General features: G+C 41.4%; 1 protein-coding gene across 3 annotated transcripts in view; it reads right to left on the minus strand.

Moving 5' to 3' along the window:
• LOC131684132 (calcium uptake protein 3, mitochondrial) overlaps nt 1-25,547 on the minus strand; it is a 266,088-nt gene extending 240,541 nt beyond the window's left edge. For all 3 annotated transcript variants that reach the window (XM_058966712.1, XM_058966711.1, XM_058966710.1), the window contains exon 1: nt 25,334-25,547. In XM_058966712.1, the coding sequence (XP_058822695.1) occupies nt 25,334-25,546 (213 nt within the window). In that variant the 5' untranslated portion in view covers nt 25,547. The remainder of the gene's footprint in view (nt 1-25,333) is intronic.
• Nucleotides 25,548-25,769: the final 222 nt, after the last annotated feature.

Consider the following 25,769-nt stretch of genomic DNA (forward strand, 5'->3'; position numbering starts at 1 on the left):
GGTTCATCTCAAGGTTAGATGGACGTCGAAACAAAATCGGCTCCCCGGCTCAAAGTATATCCAAAGTCGGCCACCAGGCCAATCGTGATCTTCTTCCGGACCAAAGAAAAAAGTGTTTGAATCTGTTGCAGATTTCTCGGGTTCTAGCGGATCGGTATTCGGCCGTGACACAAATATCGAAAATTCGTCCTGATAAGGTTCGGGTGGTGGTTAACAGTTCAACTCAGGCAAACGATAGTGCTGGCTACGAGCCCTTTACGAAGGAGTACAGGGTGTATAGTCCAGCTAGCAGGGTTGAAGTCAGTGGGGTCGTTTCCGATTCGAGTCTGAATTGCGAGGACCTGCTAAAATATGGGACTGGCTGTTTCAAAGACCCCATGCTTAAGCCAGTGAAGATACTGGAATGCAAACGTTTGCATTCAGCATCAGTCGCAGCTGACGGGAAGAAAATATACGTCAACTCAGACTCTTATCGGGTGACCTTCGCAGGTGTTGCTCTACCCAACTACCTCCTCTTTTACAAGGTTTGTCTACCTGTTCGCCTCTTTGTGCCGCGGGTCATGAACTGTACTAATTGCAAACAATTGGGACACACAGCCTCCCATTGTAGCAAGTGTCTTTACTGTGGGGGAAACCCACATGATCTCCCTTCATGTCCCGCGTACAAACAGCGCGAGGAGAATCTTAAGCGTTCCCTTCAGGGACGCTCTAAGCTCTACGAACATCTATACCAACTTGTCTACTGACGAAGGCGACTGTGATGAACCCCAAGAGGGAACATTTTCTACTGTGCCTAGAAGCAATAGAAAAAGGAGGAGCTTCGTCCCAAAGGCCAGAAGGTGTCTCTTCATGGCCCCCTAAAATAATTACTCAAGGAAGTACTGGTGCCAAGCCGAAGCAAGTCGCTCCCGGTCTCAGTAACCTGAGCTCAGAAAAAGGAGTTCCCAGCACTTCCAGGAACATCAAAAACTCCAAATGTTCCCATATCTCAGAGAAAGAAAACAGCGGTGGCTTAATAAATTTCTCTGACATTTTGGACCGTATTGTTACAGCTTTAAATATTTCTAATCCCCTTAAAAGTATCTTGATAGTAAAAACATTCTTGATGCAGTTCACTGCGAAATGGCCCCTCCTCTCAGCGATTGTATCCTTTGATGGCTAATTCATCGAACGAGATCAAGAATTTAATCACTGTTCTACAGTGGAATTGCAGAAGCATTATCCCGAAAATCGATTCCTTTAAAATCATACTAAATAACATGATATGCGATGCATCTGCACTATGCGAGATATGGCTTACTTCAGAAATAGACCTACACTTCCATCATTTTAACATTATTCGCTTGGATCGAGAATACTTTTATGGAGGAGTGCTTTTGGGGATCAAAAAGTGCTATTCTTTCAATCGAATCGACCTCCTCTCGACACCAGGCAAGTTGTCGCTTGCCAAACCAGAATTAAACCTTTGAATTGCTTCCACCTACACTGCCCGTAGAGCCTCATTTAGCCACCAACGGCTTTGCGATATTGCGGAACTCCTCCCCGCACCGAGGCTAGTTTTAGGTGACTTCAACTCCCACGGTACGGCATGGGGTTGCCTTCATGACGATTATCGATCTACCCTACTCCATGAGCTTTGCAACAACTTCAATATGACTATTTTGAATACGGGTGAAATGACAGGGATTCCTGCCCCTCCAGCGCATCCGAGCGCCTTAGACCTGTCCCTTTGCTCGACATCGCTGCGGTAAGATTGCATGTGGAAGGTAGTCTCTGATACCCACGGCAGCGACCATCTGCCAATCGTAATTAATATTGCTAACGGTTCAGGGCCACCGAATACAATCAATGTTTCGTATGACCTCACACGAAATATTGATTGTAAGAGCTACGCGTCCGCGATATCCGACAAAATCGAGTGCACTCAAGAGCTTCCTCCGGAGGAAGAGTACGGGTTCCTGGCTGGCTTGATTCTTGATACCGCGATTCAAGCTCAGACTAAACGCGTACCAGACGCAAACTCACGCGGCGTCCTCCCAATCCATGGTGGGACAAAGAGTGCTCAGACGTGTACGCGGAGAAGGCCGCTGCGTATAAGACCTTCCGGGACGACGGGCTGGCAGCTAGCTACCGACAGTACGCAATGACAGAAACGCGCATGAAGAGTTTGATGAAAGCCAAAAAAACGTAGCTACTGGCGCCGGTTCGTTTTAAGTGGTCAAATATAGTGTTGAAGTTCACATACGCATTTTCTTTCGCATCATTGGCGTCACCGGAGGCTGCCAAATACCCGAAACGCCCTGCAGGACTTGCGCTCTACTGCATTCAGCGAGGTGAGATTAACGCGACTTCCAGATTGATTCCAACATCTTTTGGTGCCGTGACCAGGATCGCCCTGGAGAGCTTTCAACCGCTGAAACCAAGGACGCCATTTCGATCTGCAGTAGCGTGATCGCAGGCCATTGAAGCCCTTGGACAACGCCAGTAGCCGAACAAAGGTGTTTTGTTCTTGCGAAGAATTGGGACGCATGGTGAAGAACAATTTACAGTATAGTTGAATAACTCAAAGCCTACTATACTAGCGAAACGGTGAGTAGCACTCCAAGGTCTTATTGACCGCTCACAGGTACGCTTTAGATCCCTACTTTTTCCCTCTCGGAGGAACTTTTTCAAATTTGACCAACGTTTCAAATCGAGCGGAACACATACCAACCGAGGTAACTTCCTTGCACAACTCAGGACGATTACGACGGTTTCAAAACGATTGATTGGTCGATCAGCGAGGACGGTCATTACTCGTTGGATTCGTGGTTGCTGGACATATTCTTCATACAAGGCTCTGTAAGCCTCGCCAAAGGTAAGTGCTTTTCCAACAACTTATCATCTTTACAACCAGTGCTACCTGTTTTCTATTTCGGCAGAATTCTTTTCACGTGCTAAACATGGAGCATGCTCAGCTGCCAGATCAACGGCGGAAACAGCAGATGGCTCAACGGAGGACAACCCTACTGGCTTCGCTTGGACGTGCAGTTTTTGCAGCGGTATCAGGAGGAACCAGACGGCTTCGAGGTAGCTATACGCTTGGGAAACCTCGAGAAAATTTGGCGGGAACTATGCGAGATTCAATTGGAGATTGAGGATGGTGAAACAAGCAACGAAGGTATGATGCTAAATCTCAGCTATCGCTCATCCTTTGAGACTCAATGTTTTAAAATAAAAGCTGGCATGCGGTCTAAACTTGCTCTCCAAATTTCTCAATCTGGCAACCTTCCCACTAACCCCCCGCAGCCAATCAACACGCTTAGAGGACTAAAGTTACCGACAATTTCTTTGCCTGATTTCTCTGGAGATTACATGGATTGGCTAGCATTCCATGACACTTTTTTTGCACTAATACACTCGAATCCGGATTTGCCTGAAATTCAAAAATTACTACGGGCTGCGGTTAAAGGCGAGGCAAGTCAAGTGATTGAATCATTGGAATATGTTCTGCGAATTACCCTTTAGCTTGGCAGGTCTTGGTCAATCGCTATGCCAATGAATACTTACTGAAGAAACGTCATCTGCAAGTTATAGTGGACATCCCTAGGATGACGAGAGAAACAGCGGTATCTTTACATGCGCTTGTGGTTGAGTTCGAACGGCACGTGAAAACCCTGAAGCAACTGAAGGAGCCAACTGATTCTTGGAGTACGATGTTGGAGCACTTGGTATGTATTCGATTACACGAAGAGACTCTCAAGGCATGGGAAGATCATGCTTCCACCTTAAAGGAACCATCTTACGCTAATTTGGTGGAGTTTCTGCAGCGAAGGATGCGCGTCCTTGAATCTATTTCGGTTAACATCCAGCAATCAGGATCACATTCGTCACCGCGTGGTGTTTTCGACTCTGGAATATCTACTCATGTATCTACTAGTGTGGCTATGGAAGGTGCATCCATTATGTGTCCAGTGTGTGATCAACCTCATCCCTTGTTGAAATGTTACAAATTTTCAAGTTTCTCGCTACAGGACAGGCTCAATTTTGTGAACACCCGCCGTCTATGTTCAAACTGTCTACGCGACAATCATTTCATACGAAAATGTCCTTCAAAATTCAACTGTCGGACTTGTCAGAAGCGCCACCACATAATGCTGCATCCGGGATTCATGGATAACGAGATACACGGTAATACGTGCACGGGCTGTACTCAAGGCTCTAATCGGGCAGCTAGTCGGGTTAACTTAGCTACCGCGGGCGAGGAAAGCAACCAATCGATACCATCAACCATTGCATCGGGTTATTCATGTGATGCATGTAGCAGCCTTCCACTCAGTGGAGTGGAGAAAAACGTGTTTATGTTAACGGCCATAGTCATTGTGGTTGACAAGTTCGGGAACCAGCATTTGGCTCGAGTGCTGTTGGACAGCGCATCACAGCCTAACCTGATGACAGAGCGTATGGCACAACTATTGGGGTTGCAGCGAGTAAAAACGAACGTGATTATCAATGGAGTGGGAGAACTACCACAGAGGGCTAGAGAATCTGTATTTGTTCATGTAAAATCTAGAAAAACGGATTTTTCTTTAGATATTAATTGCCTCATCCTGAAAAAAATCACATCCGCTTTGCTCTTTCAGGATGTATCGATAACGGATTGGAAGCTACCAACAGACTTTTTCTTGGCGGATCCGTCATTCAACAAGCAGGGAGACATCGACATGATAATAGGGAATGAGCACTTCTTTTCCTGCTTCGTCAATGCTTGCAGACAGAGAATCTCTGAATCACTTTCTCTGCTAGTTGACAGTGTATTTGGATGGCTTGTATCAGGGGCAGCCAACCTAGACACACAGCCCAGTGCCGTAGGCGTTTGGTTTTGGAAAATTGAGGACTTGGCTAAACAACCTAACTATTCCTTGGACGAATCACAATGTGAACAGCTATACTCTGCCACTACGACCAGGGACACGAGCGAGCGGTATGTGGTTCGCCTACCCCGTTGCTCAAACTTCGACGAACTGTTGGGTGATTCAAAAAGCATCGCGCTGCGCCGTTTTCATCTGCTAGAACGAAAGCTGAACCGCAATATTTGTTTGAAAAATTAATATCAAAAGTTTATCATCGAGTATCTCGCCTTGGGACACATGCGACTGGCCAACACGAACATACCAGCGCAGTGTTGCTATCTTCCCCACCACGCGGTGATCAAAGAAGCCAGTACCACGACTAAGCTACGAGTTGTTTTTGATGGCTCTGCTAAAACAACGACTGGAAAATCGCGCAATGACGCTCTTTTAGTAGGACCTGCGGTACAGGACGAACTTTTGGCAATTGTTCTTCGTTTTCGAACGTATCCCGTGGCGATAGTAGCGGATATCGAGAAAATGTATCGCCAAGTACTGTTCCACCCTGGTGACACCCCGCTGCAAAGAATTTTATGGCGCTTTCGTGAAACCGTGATCCCGTTCAAGAATATGAACTTTCAACAGTGACATATGGTCTGGGTCCATCGTCTTTTCTGGCTACTCGCACACCAAAACAGCTTGCATATGATGAAGGAAGCAAATATCCAAATGGGGTACCTGTGCTGCTGAAAGGTTTTTATGTGGACGACTTCATAGGCGGGGCTGAATCGACGGAAGAAGCCATACAATTGAGGAAGGAACTTACAGAACTGCTTGCTAGCGGTGGATTCAAACTTCGTAAGTGGACATCGAGCGATCGCAAAGTACTGGAAGGAGTTCCACTAGATCAAATCTGCACCCAATCTTGCCTGAAGTTCGACGTCGAAGATACGGTCAAAACGCTCGGAATCATTTGGGACCCCGGAAATGATTGTCTCCGCTTCACCAACGATACACAGCCACGGGAACGCAGTCCTACTAAACGCTCAATATTGTCAGACATTTCGCAGCTTTTTGATCCTCTAGGATTAATTTCACCAATAATCATTTGAGGATGTACCTGATAATTTGGCAACAAAATTGTTAAAGTGCACCGACCAGCTTTCCAAAATTGGCGAATTTCACATAAACCGATGCGTTTTGCAACCTCATTGCTCGGTTCAGTTGCACACATTCGCGGATGCATCAGAAAGTGCATATGGGGCGTGCACTTATGCGCGATCAATCGATCCATCAGGCAACATACGAGTTGAACTATTGGCATCGAAATCACGAGTGGCTCCACTGAAGCGGTTGACCCTTCCTCGTTTACAGCTATGCGCAGCAGATTTAGCCGCAAAACTACATACACAAATAGTTGAGGCACTTCAAATAAAAATAACTGCCTCCTACTTTTGGTCCGACTCTAAAGTGGGTCTACAATGGATCAAAGCTCCGCCAAACACGTGGCAAACATTTGTCGCCAACAGGGTAGCACAAATTCAAGCTGCCACACAAGGTGCACATTGGAATCACGTCGAAGGAATCCAAAACCCAGCCGATATGATTTGTCGAGGAATGGATGTCGAGTTCTTGAAATGTACAACCTGGAAGCAAGGCTCTACGTGGCTTTCCTTGCTTAAAAACTAATGGCCCATGCACACTGTTCCTGAATATCCTCACGATGGAGAAGAGCGCCGCAGAATAATAGTAGCTTGTACGAACACAAACTCTGGCACAAATCCAATATTTGTCAGATTTTCGTCTTTCACCCGTCTAGTGCATGTTACGGCATACTGCATACGATTTTTTCATAACGCACGCCATAAGATTCGCGGGCAGCCGATACCGACAATTAGCAGTAAAGCACTCAGCGCTGAAGAAATAAATCGTGCAAAAGACACTCTCGTTCGATTGGCACAAGAGGATGAATTCAGGGAGGAGCTACACGACTTGCGGCAACAGAAAGGCGTTTCGAAGCGATCACCTATACATACACTAGCACCTTTTCTAGACGCTGAAGGGCTTCTTCGTGTTGGAGGGAGGTTGAGGTTGCCAGACCAGCCATACAATAAAAAGCATCCATCCCTAATCCCGAGTTTCCATCCTCTTGCACGTATGCTAGCTAAACACTTTCATTTAACACTAATCCGCGGTGGCGGCCGTTTGACTCTCGCCGCCATGAGGGAACAATACTGGCCGGTGCATGGAAGGAGATTGGTTCGTAGTGTTATCCGACACTGTTACCGTTGCACTCGAGTCGATCCCGTTCCCGTTGCAACGCATTCACCAATTTTGGCAGCATTGGCAGGCTGAATACTTGCAAGAACTCCAGAAGGACAGTTGCTTTTCCAATCTTAATCATGAAATGCAGCCCGGTCGCTTTGTTGTCGTTATGGACGAGCAATTGGTTCCGATTCGATGGCCGCTCACCCGTATCATTGCGGTACATCCAGGACAGGACAAATTGGTTCGAGTAGTGGATCGCCGGACTGCACGTGGTGTTATTAGACGTTCGTTAACGAAAATCTGCCTCCTGCCGATTGAATCCGTAGAGCAGTCATCAAACGCAGAAGAAAACAAACAAAATGATGTCATCAACGCACCAACAGGATCACAAATGACAGCGACAGTAGCGGCTCTCTCTGGTGCTGATTTACACACATAAATGGAACTACGTGATTGAAGGGTATCAAGAGCGAATTTGTAATCCTAATTTACAGTTAAAAGCAATATTTTTGGTGACGGTGAATTTGATGGAGTCTTGTTTGATTTATTTATTTATAATTAGTTCTCATCATTTTATATTTTGTATGTAGTTGGAAAGAAAAATTGAAATATCTATTTCAAGGTGGCTGCGATGTTGGGTACAGTGTATATGAAAAGGGAAATAAGCGGTGCCGAACCCACTCTTCATTATTCGAGCAGATTTGACATATTGTTTATTGTGATGATAGGCAGATAGGGTTCGTAAAGAAATTTTGATGTCAAGTAAATCACTTTCCGGCTGGAATTCAAATAAAGTGGTTCGTTTTAAGTGGTCATACGCATACGCATTTTCTTTCGGATCATTGGTGACGCCGGAGGCTGCCAAATACCCGAAACGCCCTGCAGGACCTACGCTCTACTTCACTCAGCGAGGTGAGATTGGCGCGACTTCCAGGTTGATTCCAACACGCAAGTTTCAATAAATTTTTTGATTCAAGCTTTGTATGTTTACATCCGTATTGATTTACATGTCGTTTAAGTTTGTTTATTTTTGGTGTGTACGAAATCATCTGGAGGAACCTCTGCCGGCTCGAGGAAGACAGCCCGACGTCCCATTACATGATGCATCCGTCCGAATCTGCAATCTTTACCGTTGGTTCCCGATGCCGGAAACTGAAAGTTTGTTATCTTACCCCCTCCCTGTCAGACTCTCCCCTGTGTCTGATACACAGATGTAGGACTTCACACTCCCTCCCCCTTGAATATCTTCGCATAACTTATGTGCCCTCTTGTCCTCTAGTTTTAGTTGATCAATAATACAATCAATCTCGTTAAGATATGCCCAACAGTACCAATACTTAAAAAAAGCCCTAATAAATCCCCCCTAATCTTAATAAATTTGAACCACTCCCTCTAGTTATTTCTAGTTTTAATATGCCTTTAAAATGTTCCGCTTAGTTAATAAATAATTGCTCCAATAATCTCCCTTCTAAAAATCCTAAAGTGCATTACAAAAAAACACAAAAATGACCCCCTAATCTTACGAATATTATATTATCCCCTCTTGTATATGTAGAAGTTAGCTGTAAAATTCCTTGAGTTTCATTATATAAAAACAAAATTATATTAAATGTGTAACCTCCTAGTTTTAAGCAATTCAAAATGTAAAACAAAGAAAAAATGACACCTTTAAGCTAACGCAAGAACGTGCCTTATCAAATAAACGAACCGAATAAAAAAAATGTCATCTGCATATCCAACAATCTCGAAACCCATTTCAGTCAGATTATTGAGAAGATCGTCCATCACTAGCGACCAGAGCAGGGGTGGTAGCACGCTTTCCTGGGGACAGCCTCTATTGGCTGTTATAGTTGCTTTCGTGTCTCCCAACGTTGCTGTGATCTCTCGACTCCTGAGCATTGCAAGAATCCAGTCCCCAATCGATTTTCCACTCCTCTTTTTCTCGGGGCCTTGGGAATTGATGGACCCTATTCTAACAGTCACGTCACCTAGTGACTAGAAGAAAGTTTCCTTCTAGTCACTAAGTGACATGACTGTGAGAACAGGGCCCGATATGTAGGACGTATTATCAAAAGCACCCTCGACGTCAAGAAAAGCGCAAATTGCTATTTCACTGCCAGCTTCTGTGATGCTTCACAAGTCCTGTTAGGACGGAGTCCATCACAATACTGACCTGTCGAATTCTCGTCTTTCGCAACCGACCCAAGAAAGTGAATGTCCATTAGAGCATCCAATGTTTCACTCTTGCCAACTGTGAGAGAACCATCGCCTTTTTTCACTTGCCCTAGGCCATTTGTGTGATCCTTTGATAAGGGTTTTTGAAGGCGAACTGCCTCTGGAAAGTTTCCGATGTTTTCACCAAACTATTTTTTCCCAAATCCCATACAAATTTTCAACGCAATGTGCAAATCTGGGGAGCAACCAACCTATATCACATATTGCCCTGGCATTCGGGACTACAAAAGTGCTGTGCTGAAAAATGACATATCGAGCCACTCTAATATACAATGCACATCACATTCCCTGATTGCCCTAATAGAAAAAAAAACACTCAATTAGCGGAGTCATACTTGGGAACAACGTTCCAATCCACTATTAAACCCGCGCGAGTTTTTTATGAATCGACCATAAGTCAAAATACTATCAAATCTATTGACAACCTGAATAAACCGGCATCTGAACGACAGCCAAAAAACATTGAGGCACTCATTGACCCATAAGAGGTGTTCCGTTCCCTTATCTTGTTTGCGCTTCTGGAATATCTTATCTCGAACCATTTGGAATGTCCCATTTGAAACCTGCCCAAAAATGGGTTATCTGTCGCTTTGAATTTACTACGTAATGCGTCTTCCGCGTGACCACGTGTTGGCAAAAACTATAACCCAACCAAAACATTGAATCATCAATGCGGATCCTCGTGCGTGGCTTAACCGATAAGCGTATGGATCGGCAAAACGCACTTCGTCCACCGGCTTTCCCGCGTCTGCTTAGGTAGTGCGTGTGTCGCAAAGCTTGTTTGTTCGCCATTATCAGCCACTGAACTCAGGCGCTGGTCTTTACTGAAGATGCAAAAAGCCGCTATCACAACAACAAACAGCTTAGACGCGGCGAAAGAAGCTTCGTGCGAACTTTTATCCTACACGCAGACGCAGCGACTTAACCACCCACACGCAATCAAGTTGCTTAGAGAGCGGCTCGCCATGGCGCGAATCAGTGCGAGATAGAGTCAAAATGAAAATTAAATAAAGCGATTTGTATACATCATCGGAATCGTTGTTTGTTCACAGATGAGTCGTACGATAATCCGAGAAAACAGAATAATTTTTTGTTATAAATTGTAGTTATCGTGCTAAACGGCGATTAACACACGGCTGCGATGAAAGCTTACACGCTTCGGTGACCGAGCTCGCTCCGCCTCGGTGGGTTAGATCAGTCGAGTGAGGAGGTGATTAAATTTAATGTTTTCAAATATTTTCTTGTGCGGAGCGTGTGAGTTCTGGCTGTGCTACCTGATTTTTTTGGGGTGGTACCTCTAATTTGGAAGGTACCAATAGATAGAGTGTCGTTAATCTTGTTTTGCTGCAGGTTCTATCTGGAAGTAGTCGTAAATGACTATTTTTCATTATATGTTTATGTTTATGTTTATTACCTTCACCAACAGGCCCCTTGGCCCCAATGGTGGTTGCTTAAACTAATTACATTTTAAAATTGACAACATTTTCACTTTTATCGCATTCCGCGTCCTGTTGAAGTCAAAGGCCGTCGCCACACTGTTAAAAATTCGTTGGAGTCCGGTAACAGCGCTCTGGCAACCATTGGTTCTCCTGAACGGAACTCGCAGAAGGGAGTTATTGCGTAGAGCTCGAACGCGGGCTTGAAGATCCAGACGTCCGAGGATTGTAGGGCAATCCACTCTGGCAGAGAGTAAGTCCGAGACGAACAGGGCTCGAGAGCAGTCCCTCCGAATCCTGAGTGTATCGAGGTGTATTAGCTGGCAACGGTTTTCATAGCTCGGCAGCTGAAATCTGTTTCGCCATGGGAGATGACGAAGGGCGAAGCGTATGAACCTGCGTTGGACAGCCTCGATTCTGTCAATCCCGTTCTGGTAGTACGGATTCCAAACAGCTGAACAATATTCTAACGTTGAGCGGACCAACGCGCAGTAAAGCGATTTAAGACAATATACGTCCCTGAAGTTTTTCGCTATTCGGAAGATGAACCCAAGCTGTCGTGATGCCTTATCCACGATGTATGACGTATGTGGTTTGAATGTTAATGCCGAATCCATGATGACTCCGAGATCTTTGATGTGAGAGTGACTTGGAATGCTCGAGCCGAAGAAATGGTAGTTAAACTGAGTCGGTTGGCGTTTCCGCGTGAACGTAACGATTGAGCATTTGTTCGGGTTTAAAACCATTCTGTTTAGATCACACCACGTACAAAAGATGTTCAGTTCCCTCTGAAGAAGCTCGGCATCGGTTTTATCCCGTATTTGTTGAAAAATTTTCATGTCGTCGGCGAAAGAAAGGCGGGGTCCTTGTAATGTGAAATTGACGTCATTAAAGTAGAGGAGGAATATTACTGGACCGAGATGGCTTCCTTGTGGTATGCCGGATGTAGCGAAGAATGGTGCAGATAGACAGTCCTTAATGCTGATTTGGAGTTGCCTTCCATCGAGGTAGGAACGAAACCAGCGCAGAAGTTGTCCATGAATGCCGAGTTTGTCCAGCTTCGTTATTGCGATATCATGGTTGATTTTGTCGAAGGCCGCAGATAGATCCATATAAATAGCATCGGTTTGCAATCCGTCAGCGAATCCATCCATTACATATGTTGTGAACGAGAGCAGGTTTGTCGTTGTCGATCGTTTAGGCATGAAACCGTGTTGGTCATCTGCAATGTAGTGTTTGCAGTGAAAGAAAATAGGATCTAACACAACCAGCTCGAACAGTTTTGATACAGCACTTAAACACGAGATTCCCCGATAATTGTCAATGTTTGTTTCCTTTTTATGAACTGGAAACATGTGCGCTGCTTTCCACCAAGAAGGGAATGTACCAGTAGTGAGTGATAGCTCGAAGACTCGCCGAAGTGGTTCAAGAAGCCCGCTGACGCACTTTTTGACAAAAATCGAGGGAACACCATCTGGACCCGGGGAACAAGATGCTTTCAGTTTGGCATTTGCTGCGAGAATGGCAGCATTATCGACACAAATTCGGTTGATGGTTCGTCCTAGAGAAGGAGTTAAATTGGCGGCGGCAGCGGCTTGTTGTGGTGGCAGGCGCTCGTTGGAAAAAACGCTTGAAAATTTGTCGGAGAACAGTTGGCAAATTTTCTTAGTGTCGGTGCCTAAAACTCCATTAAACGACATACAAGATGGCAAACCGGATTCTTTTCGCTGCTCGTTAACATACGTCCAGAACGACTTGGGCTTGGATTTCAGTTGACGCTCGACGTTTCGCTGGTGTCTAAAAAAGGCGCATCTGCTTTGTTGTTTGTATTCGTGGTTGAGTTGAAAGTAGTGATTTCGTAATGCAAGTGTCTTATGCTTCGAGAATTTTTTAAATGCAGCTCGTTTGGCAGATTTTAAACGTCTAAGGATGGTTGATTGCCAGGGAAGGTGTTCATCGGTACTAATTGTTCGTTTTGGCACATGGCGGTCGATAAGGTAGTTAAGAATACTAGAAAACGTCATCGCTGCTTCGTTCGCGTCGTCATTGTTAATATTTTCGTTCCAGTGTATATACAAAATCTTAATCTGGTAAGTCACAGCTGTCGATTATGTATTTTCTTTGATGTGCAATGGTGTGCGCAGCCACAAACGGTGGTTGACGGAATAGGGGGTCCGAATAGCCCGGTATGCTCGTTTCGCACAGAAGTGGTGAGCGTCTCGAAAATATCTGTCTTTTCATCCAAACAAAAATCATTCCATTAAATAGAAGCCTCAAGCTTTCCAAAACACTTTTTTATTTTTTTCACGGTTTTACCATTAACTTTTTTGTTTTAAGGATTGCAAAAAAAAAAAAAATGAAACACGTTGTATCTCCTTTCCACAAAGAACAATGAATAAAATTTAGCTCTCAAAATTAATATTTCAGAATAGCGGGTTCACGCATATGTACGATAGTCAGAAAGTATTGCTATTTTCTGAGAAATCTATGACTATGACTACCAATTTGTCCTAGTTTTCCAAATTAATTTCCTATTATGAAGAGTATGAGAGCAACTCGATTGTAGTAAAAAGGTTCACTCTCGACATCAAACCGTCCAACCAATTTTGACCTCTATAATGTTTTATTCAAAAGCCTCTTATTCATTTACAGACAGCTCTTTATTGTCCACTATACTACGCGAGTTAATAAAAATTCCAAAGCAGCTACAATAAAACTAATTTCAATAATACCATTACATATTCTAAAACTGCTGTCGGCTGATGTCAGACTGAGAGACGTCACTTTTTTGATTGAATTTTACGAGCCTTTAACAGCGTGTCACAAATATAATTCGCATTACTTAAATCAAGCTCAATAATGACACAAAACTGGAGATTCTCACATCGTCAAGGCACTGGAATCGGTGCTCCTGCTCGTATTATGGTCGGTTTCAATTTACAGCAGCACTGAAACGCGTCCCGCAGTCGAAATTTCATGAGCTCCTCCTAGCGCCACAAGATTGAGCTATTTCGCTCGTCGGTTGTCGACAGTCGTTTGGGAAACAGATGGCGATGAGGTTTAGATGAAACAAAGTCACAGCGGGGGATAACGGAAGTTGACCCATGGACGCTAAATTAGTAGGCAAATGACTCTGATCGTTTGCTTTTATAGAATAAATTAAACTGATTCGCTAGTAATCTGGGATTATAATCCGTGATTTGGTAGTTAAGAATTTACGTAGAAAATGGCGAAGGTTCGATATTTGACTCAGAATATGATTTCACCTTAAAAATTCTTGAAAACCTGCATTCTGTTGTTATAGGATGCAAGGCGTTAGTGTCATAAGCCAATCGACCTGTATTGAAGCTCCGACTAGGAAGGATTTTTAGTAACAGTAAAATCATTATAGAAAGCATTCGGCTGTTGTTCGTAACGAAGAGAATCGACCTCTCGAAATAGAAGGTCAAAATTCCCCACGAGATTGTAGCATCAAAATTTTACTTTTGTTTGTGAAATTGCGGCCACACTCACTCACTCACACCATTCTAAAAGAACAACTTCATCGAACTTTCCTACAACACAATTCATACAGTGTCAACGGACGAAATTCATTACCGCTGTTCAAATTGATATTTTATTTCCTCGGCTAACTCGTTCGTTCCATCTGACCGATGATTTTGTCCTGTCGCACAGTGGTACGTTCGTTCTGCATCAAGGAAAAGTATTTTGAAAAAAATACTGCGGTGACTAAATTTAATTTAAATTAAAATGTCTCACAATTTTTAGATGGTTTCCCATAGATCACTTCGTATGGAATTTATTGTAGCTCTAAGATATTCTGTACTTTTGTTTCGTCCAAACTGATTCTTTCAAGAAACCGATATTTTGTAGCACATATTTCTTCATACAAAAGGGTGACCGAATCGTTAAAAAATCACTTTTTCAGCTTCGGGGGTCCATTTCTGTTATAAGATATGGATGATCATTATTAATATAGGGGAACCCGGGGCTATTCGGACCTACTTAAGCAAATCGCCCTTTTAGGTAGGTAAATGTGAAAAAAAATACCGGTCAAAGGTCCTAATTGTTTGTTTAAAGCTCAGCTACATTTTGGTGCCATAAAAGGTTCATTTGCACCACTCGATGGCAGCGCTAGGCGACGATTTGCAAACCTCTATGTTTTTTCATTCTTTTACAATGTTGGGGTAATTCGGACCTCTTTACGGGGCAATTCAGACCGTCATTTTTCTTTAAAAATTTTTACAATAGAATTATGTTTACCTATGAAATATTTATGAGCCACTTAAGGAGCAAAAACAAAAATAAATTGCTTTACAAAATCTTAATCTGGTAAGTCACAGCTGTCGATTATGTATTTTCTTTGATGTGCAATGGTGTGCGCAGCCGCAAACGGTGGTTGACGGAATAGGGGGTCCGAATAGCCCCGTATGCTCGTTTCGCACAGAAGTGGTGAGCGTCTCGAAAATATCTGTCTTTTCATCCAAACAAAATTCATTCCATTAAATAGAAGCCTCAAGCTTTCTTTTTTCACGGTTTTACCATTAACTTTTTTGTTTTAAGGATTGCAAAAAAAAAAAATGAAACACGTTGTATCTCCTTTCCACAAAGAACAATGAATAAAATTTATCTCTCAAAATTAATATTTCAGAATAGCGGTTCCACGCATATGTACGATAGTCAGAAAGTATTGCTATTTTCTGAGAAATCGAAGGGGTCCGAATTACCCCCACTGTCTTAATAGCCCCAGGTCCCCTATATGAAACCTCTACCGACAAAACTTTCACGCGGGTTTGCTTGAAAAAGAATTTCAAAAAAGTGACCCCAATTTATTGAAAAACAACAAATTTAGCCATCGAAAGCAATGTTTTATATTTTTGACGAAATTCGCATCAAGAGGTGCTACAGTGCGTCGAAAGGTCGATATTCTGATCGAGGTGGCGGCGCGTGCGACCCAATTTAAAGCTACAAGTACGAGTTTCGAGGTTAGAATTCGGACAATAGAACGGAAAGCAGCATATACACTGAAGTCTTTTTATGCATTTTTTATGCGACTTTTTTATGCGGATTTTCAAAGTTTTGCGGTTTTTTTAAGCGGATTTTCAAAGTTATGCGGTTTTTTTAATGCGGATTTTCAAAGTTATGCGACTCTTTTTATGCAGCTTCCTTTTAATTTCTAGGGCATCACCTGAAGCGACTTTTATCGAAAGATAGATCCTCGTGAATGCACATGCTTAAACAAAATACATAAAATGTTCATATTTTTATTTTAGGTTATAAATTACTAGTCTTTGGGTTAAGGATAGAAGCATTCTTGATGCAGTGAAAATAAAAACAGAAAATGACTGAATACTTTTTTACCTTTCTCATAATAAAACTTATGCAATCGGTCGGAATTTCGTCTTTTTAACCGATGCCCGCAGAGCCGAATCTCTTATACCATTTGATTCAGTTCGGCGAGATCGGAAAAAGTCTCTGAGCGTGTATTTTTTTACTACCGATTTCGTCCATCGTGTGCCAGAGTAAGGGACTGTGAACAGAGAAGAACTATGAACCCTATTCCTCTAAACTCCACCAAGAAGTCCGACATTTGCCTGATCCCCCGGATTCCATTTGAAATGACTACTTGATTCCAGGTCTAACTGGTCGTGCTAGATTTCGCTTGTCTCGTAACCACCATATCAGTCCTGCACAGCATGATATTCTACATGCCTTCCTCTCTACGTTGACCAGTTGGATGCCGTGGTCGATCTGGCGATTCCGGTTGTAGGGTGGCTTCCGGTTCACTGGTGCCCCAACGACCAGGATCTGTCGCATTCGGTGCTACTCGGCGTAGTTCCCGACAGTGGAGCTAGCCTACCTCGGCGGAGAGTTCCCCGACGAAAGAATGTCTCCTGCAACTGACGGACACGTTATTCTTGCTTAGCCGCAATCCGGCAGAATGCCGAGGTCAGTCCAGCGATTCCCGGTGGAGGATTGCGTCCGGTTCATTGGCGCCCCGATGATTGAAGCCGGGTGATTCGCTACGGACTACTCGGAATAGTCCCCGACGGTGGATCTTTCCTATTTCGACGAAGAGTTCCCTGGCAGTGGAAGATCTTCCGAAACCGATGCTACCCGGGCAGATGCCGAGGTCGGTCCTGCGATTCTGGGTGGAGGGTGACTTCCAGTTGATAGGCGCCCCGACGAGCATCTGCCGGAGCTACTTCCCGATCTATTCTACTAGTCCCCGGCGGTGGGCCTAGTCTACTACGACGGAGAAATTTCCCGACGTTGAAATTTCTCTCGAAATCGTTATCTCGATGCTGGTCGGTTAGGTGCCGAGGTTAGTCTTGCGATTCCGGGGAGTCACGGTTCCGACAGCATAAGTCATTAAGTGACTTTACGCTTGTCTGGACATGCCGCAGACTCAGGTGATTCGCATTTAAGGTTCAATTGAGGAAGCCTCAATAAGCGGCCATCTTGGAAAATGAAAAAAGCAGTTTTTTTCTCACACCGTTGCAAAAATCTTCATGACACTCAATCAGTAATACTCTACCAATGCCCCGAATACATTAATTCATTTTCATGAAGATTTTTCCAACGGCGTGAGAAAAAACTGCTTTTTTCGTTTTCCAAAATGGCCGCTTTTGGAGGCTTTCTCAGTTCAACCTTAATGCCAAAAGATCCTGACTCCTGCGTTGCAGAAGAAAACGAGTTAAGTAGCCGAGAAACTCTAAGCTTGCTCATATGACCCTACTCCACGCTTTTTCCTAAACTTTCTTACTCCTTGCTCTTCCTTGAGTACTATGGCTCTTAATATTGTAAAATATTTCACACCTTATGTGTTTTTTATGCGGATTTTCAAAGTTATGCGGTTTTATTTTATGCGGATTTTCAAAGTTATGCGGTTTTTTATACGGATTTTCAAAGTTATGCGGTTTTTTATGCGGATTTTTTTATGCGGTACGTATCCCCCACATAAAAAAAAATTCAGTGTATAAAGAAACCGTCGGTCAGCTGTAGCTGAGGTAGCTGAGGAATTCCATATTAAATTCCTGATCGACCATCTTGGATTCCTATGAAACTTTACACATTTCATCGGCATGGAAGACTAAACATTTTCCACAATCAGTAAGATTATTTTGACTCAAGAGCAATTTTTTTAAAAGGGCGTAAACATACGTGTATTAATTTCAATTTTTTTTGCACGATTACTGTATTTTATATAGCAAAACTTTCTGAGGACGAGTTTGAGAGAATGAATATTTATATGCGAAAAAAATATGCGCTGAAAAAAATTTTGTGTCATTTTTCATAGAAACAAAAATTTGTGTTAAAAATTTAAATTGTAAAAACCCATTTTTTCTAACTTTTTATATTTAGTCAATAAAAACTTCAAGAGAAAAGAAGCATTTTTTATGTGATTGTATGATGGAGAACTTATCGGTAAAAAAGTTTTTCTAACAATAATTTTATACATGTTTTTAAATTTCATACTAATTGACATTCAAAACTGCAATTTTATTACAGAATATAATTCTAACTCTCATTTTAAATCAATATGTATTTAACAAAAGTCTTCCAAAATGCGATAGTTTTCAAGATATTTGGAATTTAGTTCCAACAAATAACTGTTTTTGTTGGAACTAAATTCCAAATATCTCGAAATATTCGTGTGATTATGCTCTTTTTAAAAGTTATTCGCGTTACCCAATTATAAAATATCAAAAATCTAATGTTTATCATTTTAAAGAATCTTTTTAGTGTATTTGGATCAATTCAATAATTTTTTCCCAAACAACAACTATTGACATATTTTTATAATTCTTACTATTTGCAGCCAAAAACATAATTTTCTTTTTGAATATGATTCTAAACGCTATTTTAAATCAAAATGCTCATAACAAAAATTTACTGAAATGTAGTAGTTCTCGAGATATTGCAAATTTTGCTTTAACAACATAATTATTTTGTTTTATTACGACCTTTTCAGAAGTTATTCGCGTTTCCCCATCAACAATAATAACTTTTTCAAAAGACCCATAACATTTCCTGTAACTTTCTCGTTGACATCAAGGTGATATTGTAAACCATTTGAATGCTATACGAAAACAATCAAAATACTTTTCAACCATATGGTCTAATGATTAAACTAAAGAGTTCGATCATATTTTGGTTGTTTTCGTATAGCTTTCAAATGGTTTACAATATCACCTTGATGTCAAAGCGAAAGTTACAGGAAATGTTATGGGCCTTCTCAAAAACTTATTATTGTTGATGGAGAAACGCAAATGACTTCTGAAAAGGTCGTAAGAAAACAAAATAATTGTGTTGTTAAAACAAAATTTGAAATATCTCGAGAACTACTACATTTCAGAAAATTTTTGTTATTAGCATTTTGATTTAAAATAGCGTTTAAAATCACATTCAAAAAGAAAATTGTATTTTTTACAGCAAAAAGTATGAATTATAAAAATATGTCAAAAGTTATTAGAAAAACTTTTTCATTGAAAGCTTCCTCATGATCCAAATACACCGAAAAAGTTTCTTTTACGTCTTTAAAACGATAAACATTAGATTTTTGACATTTTGTGATGGGGTAACGCGAATAACTTTTAAAAAGGGCATAATCACACGAATTAACTGTTTTTGCTGGAACGAAATACCAAATATCTCGAAAACTATCGCATGTTGGAAGATTTTTGTTAAATACATTTTTATTTAAAATGAGACTAAGAATTATATTCTGTAATAAAATTACAGTTTTGTATGTCAATTAGTATGAAATTTAAAAACATGTATAAATTTATTGTTAGAAAAACTTTTTCACCGATCAGTTCTCCATCAAACAATCACATTCAAAATGTTTCTTTTCTCTTGAGGTTTTTTTGACAAAATAAATGTTTACGCCCTGTTGAAAAATTGCTCTTGTATCAAAATATTGCAATTGTCAGAGAAAATATTGGAGATTCATAAACCGAACACAACTTCAAAGCTTCGTTCGAATCGACGATGGTCATATTGTGTGGTCGGCCGGTTTCTCATGGAATCCCTCAGCTGATTATTTGGATGTAATTGCCTGCATAAATTCCTCAATGTGTTAAGGAAAATTGATGGAATGATAGCAATCAAGGCTGGAAACGTGACATTTTTTTATGAACGTCATAAGCTTACAAACTTGCACGCTGTTGCCCAAGCAGGAAAATCATAAACGAATTTCATGGTTGGTGTACGTATGAATGTCGTTCAAAGAATATAATGTCTTTGGTGTGCGTGAATGCCACCACACAGCAGTTTTGTTTTCGGCCATCAGGACTGGAAGAAGTCATTTCGAAAGTTCGGGAAAAAACCAACACGACAGCCCCGGTGCAAGTTTGACTACGGCTGCTGTGCATGTAAACGGGCGAGAGAAAGCAAAAACGTTCGTGCTGCTGAGCGTGCCTGTTAAATCCATATCAACTTTTGAATAGGGCTAATAAGATTTGTAAACAAACTTATGTTTTGCTGATTTTTCTAGTTTTGTTATAATTTCAACACAGAAGGCATTTGAAATTGATTCAGATGTTGATTCATTACAAAAATCTCATTAGAAGAATTTATATTGAAATGTTCGTGAATGTTCGGTTATTCGGTTTGGTGCCGTAGTTTGGTTTGGTTCGCTGACAATTGCAAATGTATGTGAAGGGACCGTGTGTCTAACTTTCATCATCCCTTGCGTTGGAACTGTTGCAAACAAATTTCATGGCAGCGGTTCAAAATGAATGTAGTGAACGACATTCATGGCTTATATTTGCAAGATACCAATAGTTTTGTACATTTACAATATACAGGGGGTCCGCTGATGCGCCAAAATGGATTTTTTTTCAACTTTTTGGAAATGAATTTTATATTGAAGGAGGAGTTGTTGGCCATTCAAAATCAATAGTTTTAATCATTAACAATGCTCAGGGGGGTCCGCCGATGCGTCAAAATTGAAATTTTTCAGCTTTTTGGTAATGAAGGAGAAGTTGTTGGCCATTGAAAATCAATAGTTTTGGACATTCACAATGCGCAAGGGGGTCCGCTAATGCGCAAAATGGATTTTGTTTTTCAACTTTTAAGTAATGAGTTTTATATTGAAGGGGGAGTTGTGTGCCGTTGAAAATCTGTAAGTTTGGAGATTAACTATGAACACGGGGAACCGCCAATGTGACAAAATGAAAACTTTTTCATGCGGTAGCAGCGTAATCAAGTAACGGAATGATGGTATTGTAAGACAGAATTTTCAAAGTTTTACGATTTGATTCAGGGAAATCAATTAATTACTATTTTTTCGAGAGTTGTCCTACTGGAGCTGTAGAGCTAGGTTCTCGGAAGGGCTCACCGTCAGAATCACATACCAACAATTTGCAGACGAGACAGGCAATGGCGCCCACTAAAACACTGCTTTAGGCCAATTGTAGCCGGCCGGGATTCTGAATATGATGTTCATTGTACGGTTCAGATATGTGCGGGCGCATGGACTCGCGAACGCGTGTATCATCGCGAAGAGCTCGAGCATTTGTACGTTAACGTGTTCGATCGCGTGTGCGTTTGTATGTCACGTGTGCTAACGTGTATAAAACTTTGCGTGTATAAATTCTGTTTTATAATCGTGTGCCTTTCGCATATTCGCGTGTGTTCTTGGATAATCGCGCGCGGACCGTGAATCTAATATTTTATTTTTTGTGTACAGCTAAGATGCTAAAAGAGAGTGAGATCTTCCATATCACTAGAGTTCCCAGCGAAGTCGCCATGGAACGTGTTGTCTAGTGGATATGAGCTTTATTTTTTGATTGGTCCTACTGAATGTATGGACCTAAGTTATTAGGACAGAGAGTAATGGTTTCCGGATGTGACCGATTCATGAGCACGCAAAAACGGACGTCTGTAGGTTTGCATTGGAGACAGCGTTTGAAACTTCGTAAGTGCTAAAACGTTATTACCAGGTGTTATTATGTTAGCGCGATCGCGAACGTAGGTGTGCGTTGTTCATCGCGAAGGGCTTAAGCGTTCATATGTTCACGTGTTTGTCACGTGCGCTCGCGTTCATGTGACTTCGCGTGTACAAGACTAGATTTGGTAACCGTGTGGCCATTCCTATATACGCGTGTGTTCTTGGATGGTCACGCGGACCTTCATTCTGATAGTTAGTTTTCGGTGTACAATTCACATTCTGACAGGGAGTAAGTTACCCATATCACTAGAGTCCTCGGTCATGTCGCCATGTAACGTGGTGTCCAGTGGATATGAGAGCTTTCTTTTTTAATTGATCCAATTGGAGGCATGGACCTAGTCTGCTGATATCAAGAATAGAAACATCCGGAAGTTACCGATTCGTGATCGTACGAACGCGGGAGTTTTTAGGTTCACGCTTGAAACCGCGTTTGAAAATTTATAGGAGCTGAGACATTCACTTTATCACCGGGATGTTATCATGTTTACGAGATCGCGGGTGTAGGTGCCGTGGATGGTCGCGAAGGGCTCAAGCATTTGTATATTAACGTGTTCGACACGTGAATGTGATTTCGCGTGTATAATTTCGATTGTATAATGATGTAGCATGTATTCTTGTTTGATCGCGCGCGGACCGTGAGTCTGATGCTTAATTTTTAATGTATGGTACTGATGGTAGAAGAGAGTCCGTTTCCCCATATCAGTAGAGTTCCAGGTCATGTCACCATGGAACGTGTTATTTAGTGAATATGAGCGTCACTTTTTTGATTGGTTCAACTGAAGACATTAGTCCAGACTGCTAGGACCGAGGTAAAACCTCCGGACGTAACCGTTTCAAGATCGCGCGAGTGGTGGGTTAATGTTTGAGACCGCGTTTAGAAGTTTAAAGATGCTACGTTTACTTAACTACCGGGTTTTTTTCATGTAGGCGAAATCGCGGGCGTAAGTATGTGTGGATTATTGTAATTGTATGGTCGCATTTGTAGCCAGGTTTGTGTTATCGCGAAGGCCCCGAGCGATTGTACCTATATGAGTATAAATAGCGTATAGTAGAGATTTACTAATAAAAGGAATCATAACATGCCGAATAAAGAAAAAAATTGTAAAGAGCTTGATTAGAAGCCTATAAATTGACCGATACTATTTTGGTATACATCAATAATAGAAAAGCAAACTAATAGATGTACAAAAGAAACAGACTAGCGAAGTAGAATACAAAAACCTGTTTTAATCCACCTAGTGGTGCAATTGTGCCTTTCTCATTTGTCCAAACTACGATTCCATAGCTGGTTATGTTCAGTACAATGATGGAAATGTATATTAGATATTCAGTACGATTTGCACATAGTACATACAATAGATCGACAGCCACTATTTTGAGATATTATGTGTCGACACTGAAAACCAGTGGCGAATCAAGTAGGAAGATCCGTTAAGAAATTTCATACTAGTATAATTCTCGACAAACATATGATAACGGCTTAAAAGCCAACTGTCAAAATTCACTTTGAATGGAAATTTCGGACAAACCGTAACTCGCAAATTACATATGTTGGCAGTAGATTAAAGAGAAAAGTTGTCTTTATCGTTAACTGCTATGTACTGTATTCGGCCAGTAACGGTTTGCCCGGAATTTCCTTTCAAAGAGAATTTTGACAGATAGCTTTTAGGCAGTAATCCTATGTTTGTCGAGAATTTTAAAGTAGCAACCCCTTACTGCATACTCCTACCTAAGCCAAAACAATTTTTTGAGAGAGGCAAAAATGTGCCAAAATAAAAAAATGTCAATTTCTGTCAAAAAATTTTTTTTTCGAGATTTCATCAAATCTCAATGTTTTATGCATTTTAAAGTCATTTGGCATCCAAAATACAAATTCGATTTTGAAATTTTTTCTTACTACCCCCTTTGAGAATTTTTAATTTCAGTGTATATGGGAAATTGCTGAGTGGTCGCACTCTTCAACTCGCAACTCCCGAACCAGAAGTCCAATCAACAAAAATTCAATAGCAACCGATGGGAAGGTTGTACCTTTCATTTGAGACTAAGTTTGTGCAAATCGGTCCAGAAATAATTATGGAGTATGAACTCCTAAAAACGCATTCTTTAGAAATTTAGTGCCTTCAGTAAAGTTGTTGAGAATGATATTATTAAAATACTTTGTTGAAGCCACGATAGCTGCATATCGAGATACATAGAACAATATTTACGAAATTTTATTAAATTCAAAATTCTTCAATGCAACTTTTTTATTGAAAATAAAATTTAGAGACTCCTGCATTACATTACCTGGATCTAAACAACTTTGCATAAGGATTTATCTATAATGTATCTCAATTCCCTGAAAACGTAGCGCATTAATGTATTGAATAAAGTTGTTTTTAATGTCATTTTCAACATTTTTACTGATGACATCAAATCTCAACAGGAAAAATACTTTTGTAGAGATAATTCTCTACAATTACTCTCATAGAGAGTATACACCAAACCTATTTTTCAAAGGATGTACTGTATTATTAGCGGTATGCGCCGATAAAAAATAACATTATTGGCGGCGTTGGTGCGATCTTGACCGGCGGCGTAATATGGCGTGCGATATTTTTTGATTACGACGGGAAGTAAAAACAACTTCTTGCGCAAACCATGCCATGTTGGCTGTTAAATCCGCGTGTTCCAAAACTATGCCAAGAACTGATGACGTAGCGGTATCTTCAACTTTCAATATAACACAGTGATTTTCAACCAAAAATGAATTATATTTGAGTAAATTTAAATGAATCTTGTTCTATAGTATATAGTCATAGCTCCAAATAGTGCATTGTATTGTATTGTTTATTTTTGGGTTTTAACCGTTAGGTCATTCGCCCATAAATAGAGCAGTTAGGTATGTTTAATGTCAAAAAGTTTGCGACTCAAATTGTTATTCCATAAAAGATCATTAGCCTTCCATAGAACTGATTTCCGCATCTGACCTTGACCTACACTGAAGGACTTCCAATGCAGTCATATGGTTTTAGCACATGCAATGTTTGAGTGCCGCTAGCCACACAGTTGTACTAAAACGCGACGAAATGCCTTTTCAATGTTTTCGATTTGTTTTTCAATCGATAATTTATCTAAAATTGCCACAATACAAATTGTTGTTGATTCGTTTGTATATTTGCATGCTTGTAAATGATTTATTAGTAACTATCAATACATTGAAAAGCTGCAGTTTTGGATCAAAAATCTAGGTAAATAATGACGTCATTGACATGACCTCAGCAATAACAAATCTGGATGACTCAATATAGGTTTGTTTGGCTAGAAAAATACTACACAGCTATCGCAATTATAAGAGATAAGTAGCTTATATCCAATAATTAAACAACATTGGTGAACTGAAGTAGAATTTCAAATCTTCCTTATTTGGCAATAGCAATCGAGCATTGCTTACATTAAGTTGCACATATGCTGAATTCACTGATTTCAATCTGCTCAAATCACACTTTCGCCACTTTCCACAGGCTTCTAAACCAGTTCCCGGTGCCAGATCTAGTTCCCCTCGAACAATAAATCGCGAAAAATACCATCACAGACTGCAGGCATCTTCAGTGTTCAGCACCACCTACCTTTCGCAGCTGGATTGCGTACACCCGCGGCTGGTGGCGATGTCGTGCGTATGCGAGAGCGGCCAAACTTCCCCCCAAAAGGCACAGGTATTTCACCGAGGGATGCAGCAGGAACCACTTCCGACTGGTTTCGGCACTGAAATTTCGCACTACCGCGGTTAAATTCGCCCCGAAACGGGAGCACCGTACGAATTTATTTGTGTACATCGCCATTTTTGTTCCGGTACTAAAAAGTAGAAACAGATTTTGACGTTTCTCGCTAGCGGGAGAGTGAGTGTTGACAGAGTGCGAAAGCTGAGTTCCTATCGCACGTACTGCTGCAGTATGTAGCCGCTGAAGGGACGGAGAATCGCCGGTTGCGTGAGTTCTGCATGTATAACCAAAACAGCTGTTCGGGACAGCACAGAGAGGTTTTTATGCTGTCTGAGTTTTTCTC

This window comes from Topomyia yanbarensis, chromosome 2, assembly GCF_030247195.1.
Source record: "Topomyia yanbarensis strain Yona2022 chromosome 2, ASM3024719v1, whole genome shotgun sequence".
NCBI classification, from domain to species: Eukaryota; Metazoa; Arthropoda; class Insecta; order Diptera; family Culicidae; genus Topomyia; species Topomyia yanbarensis.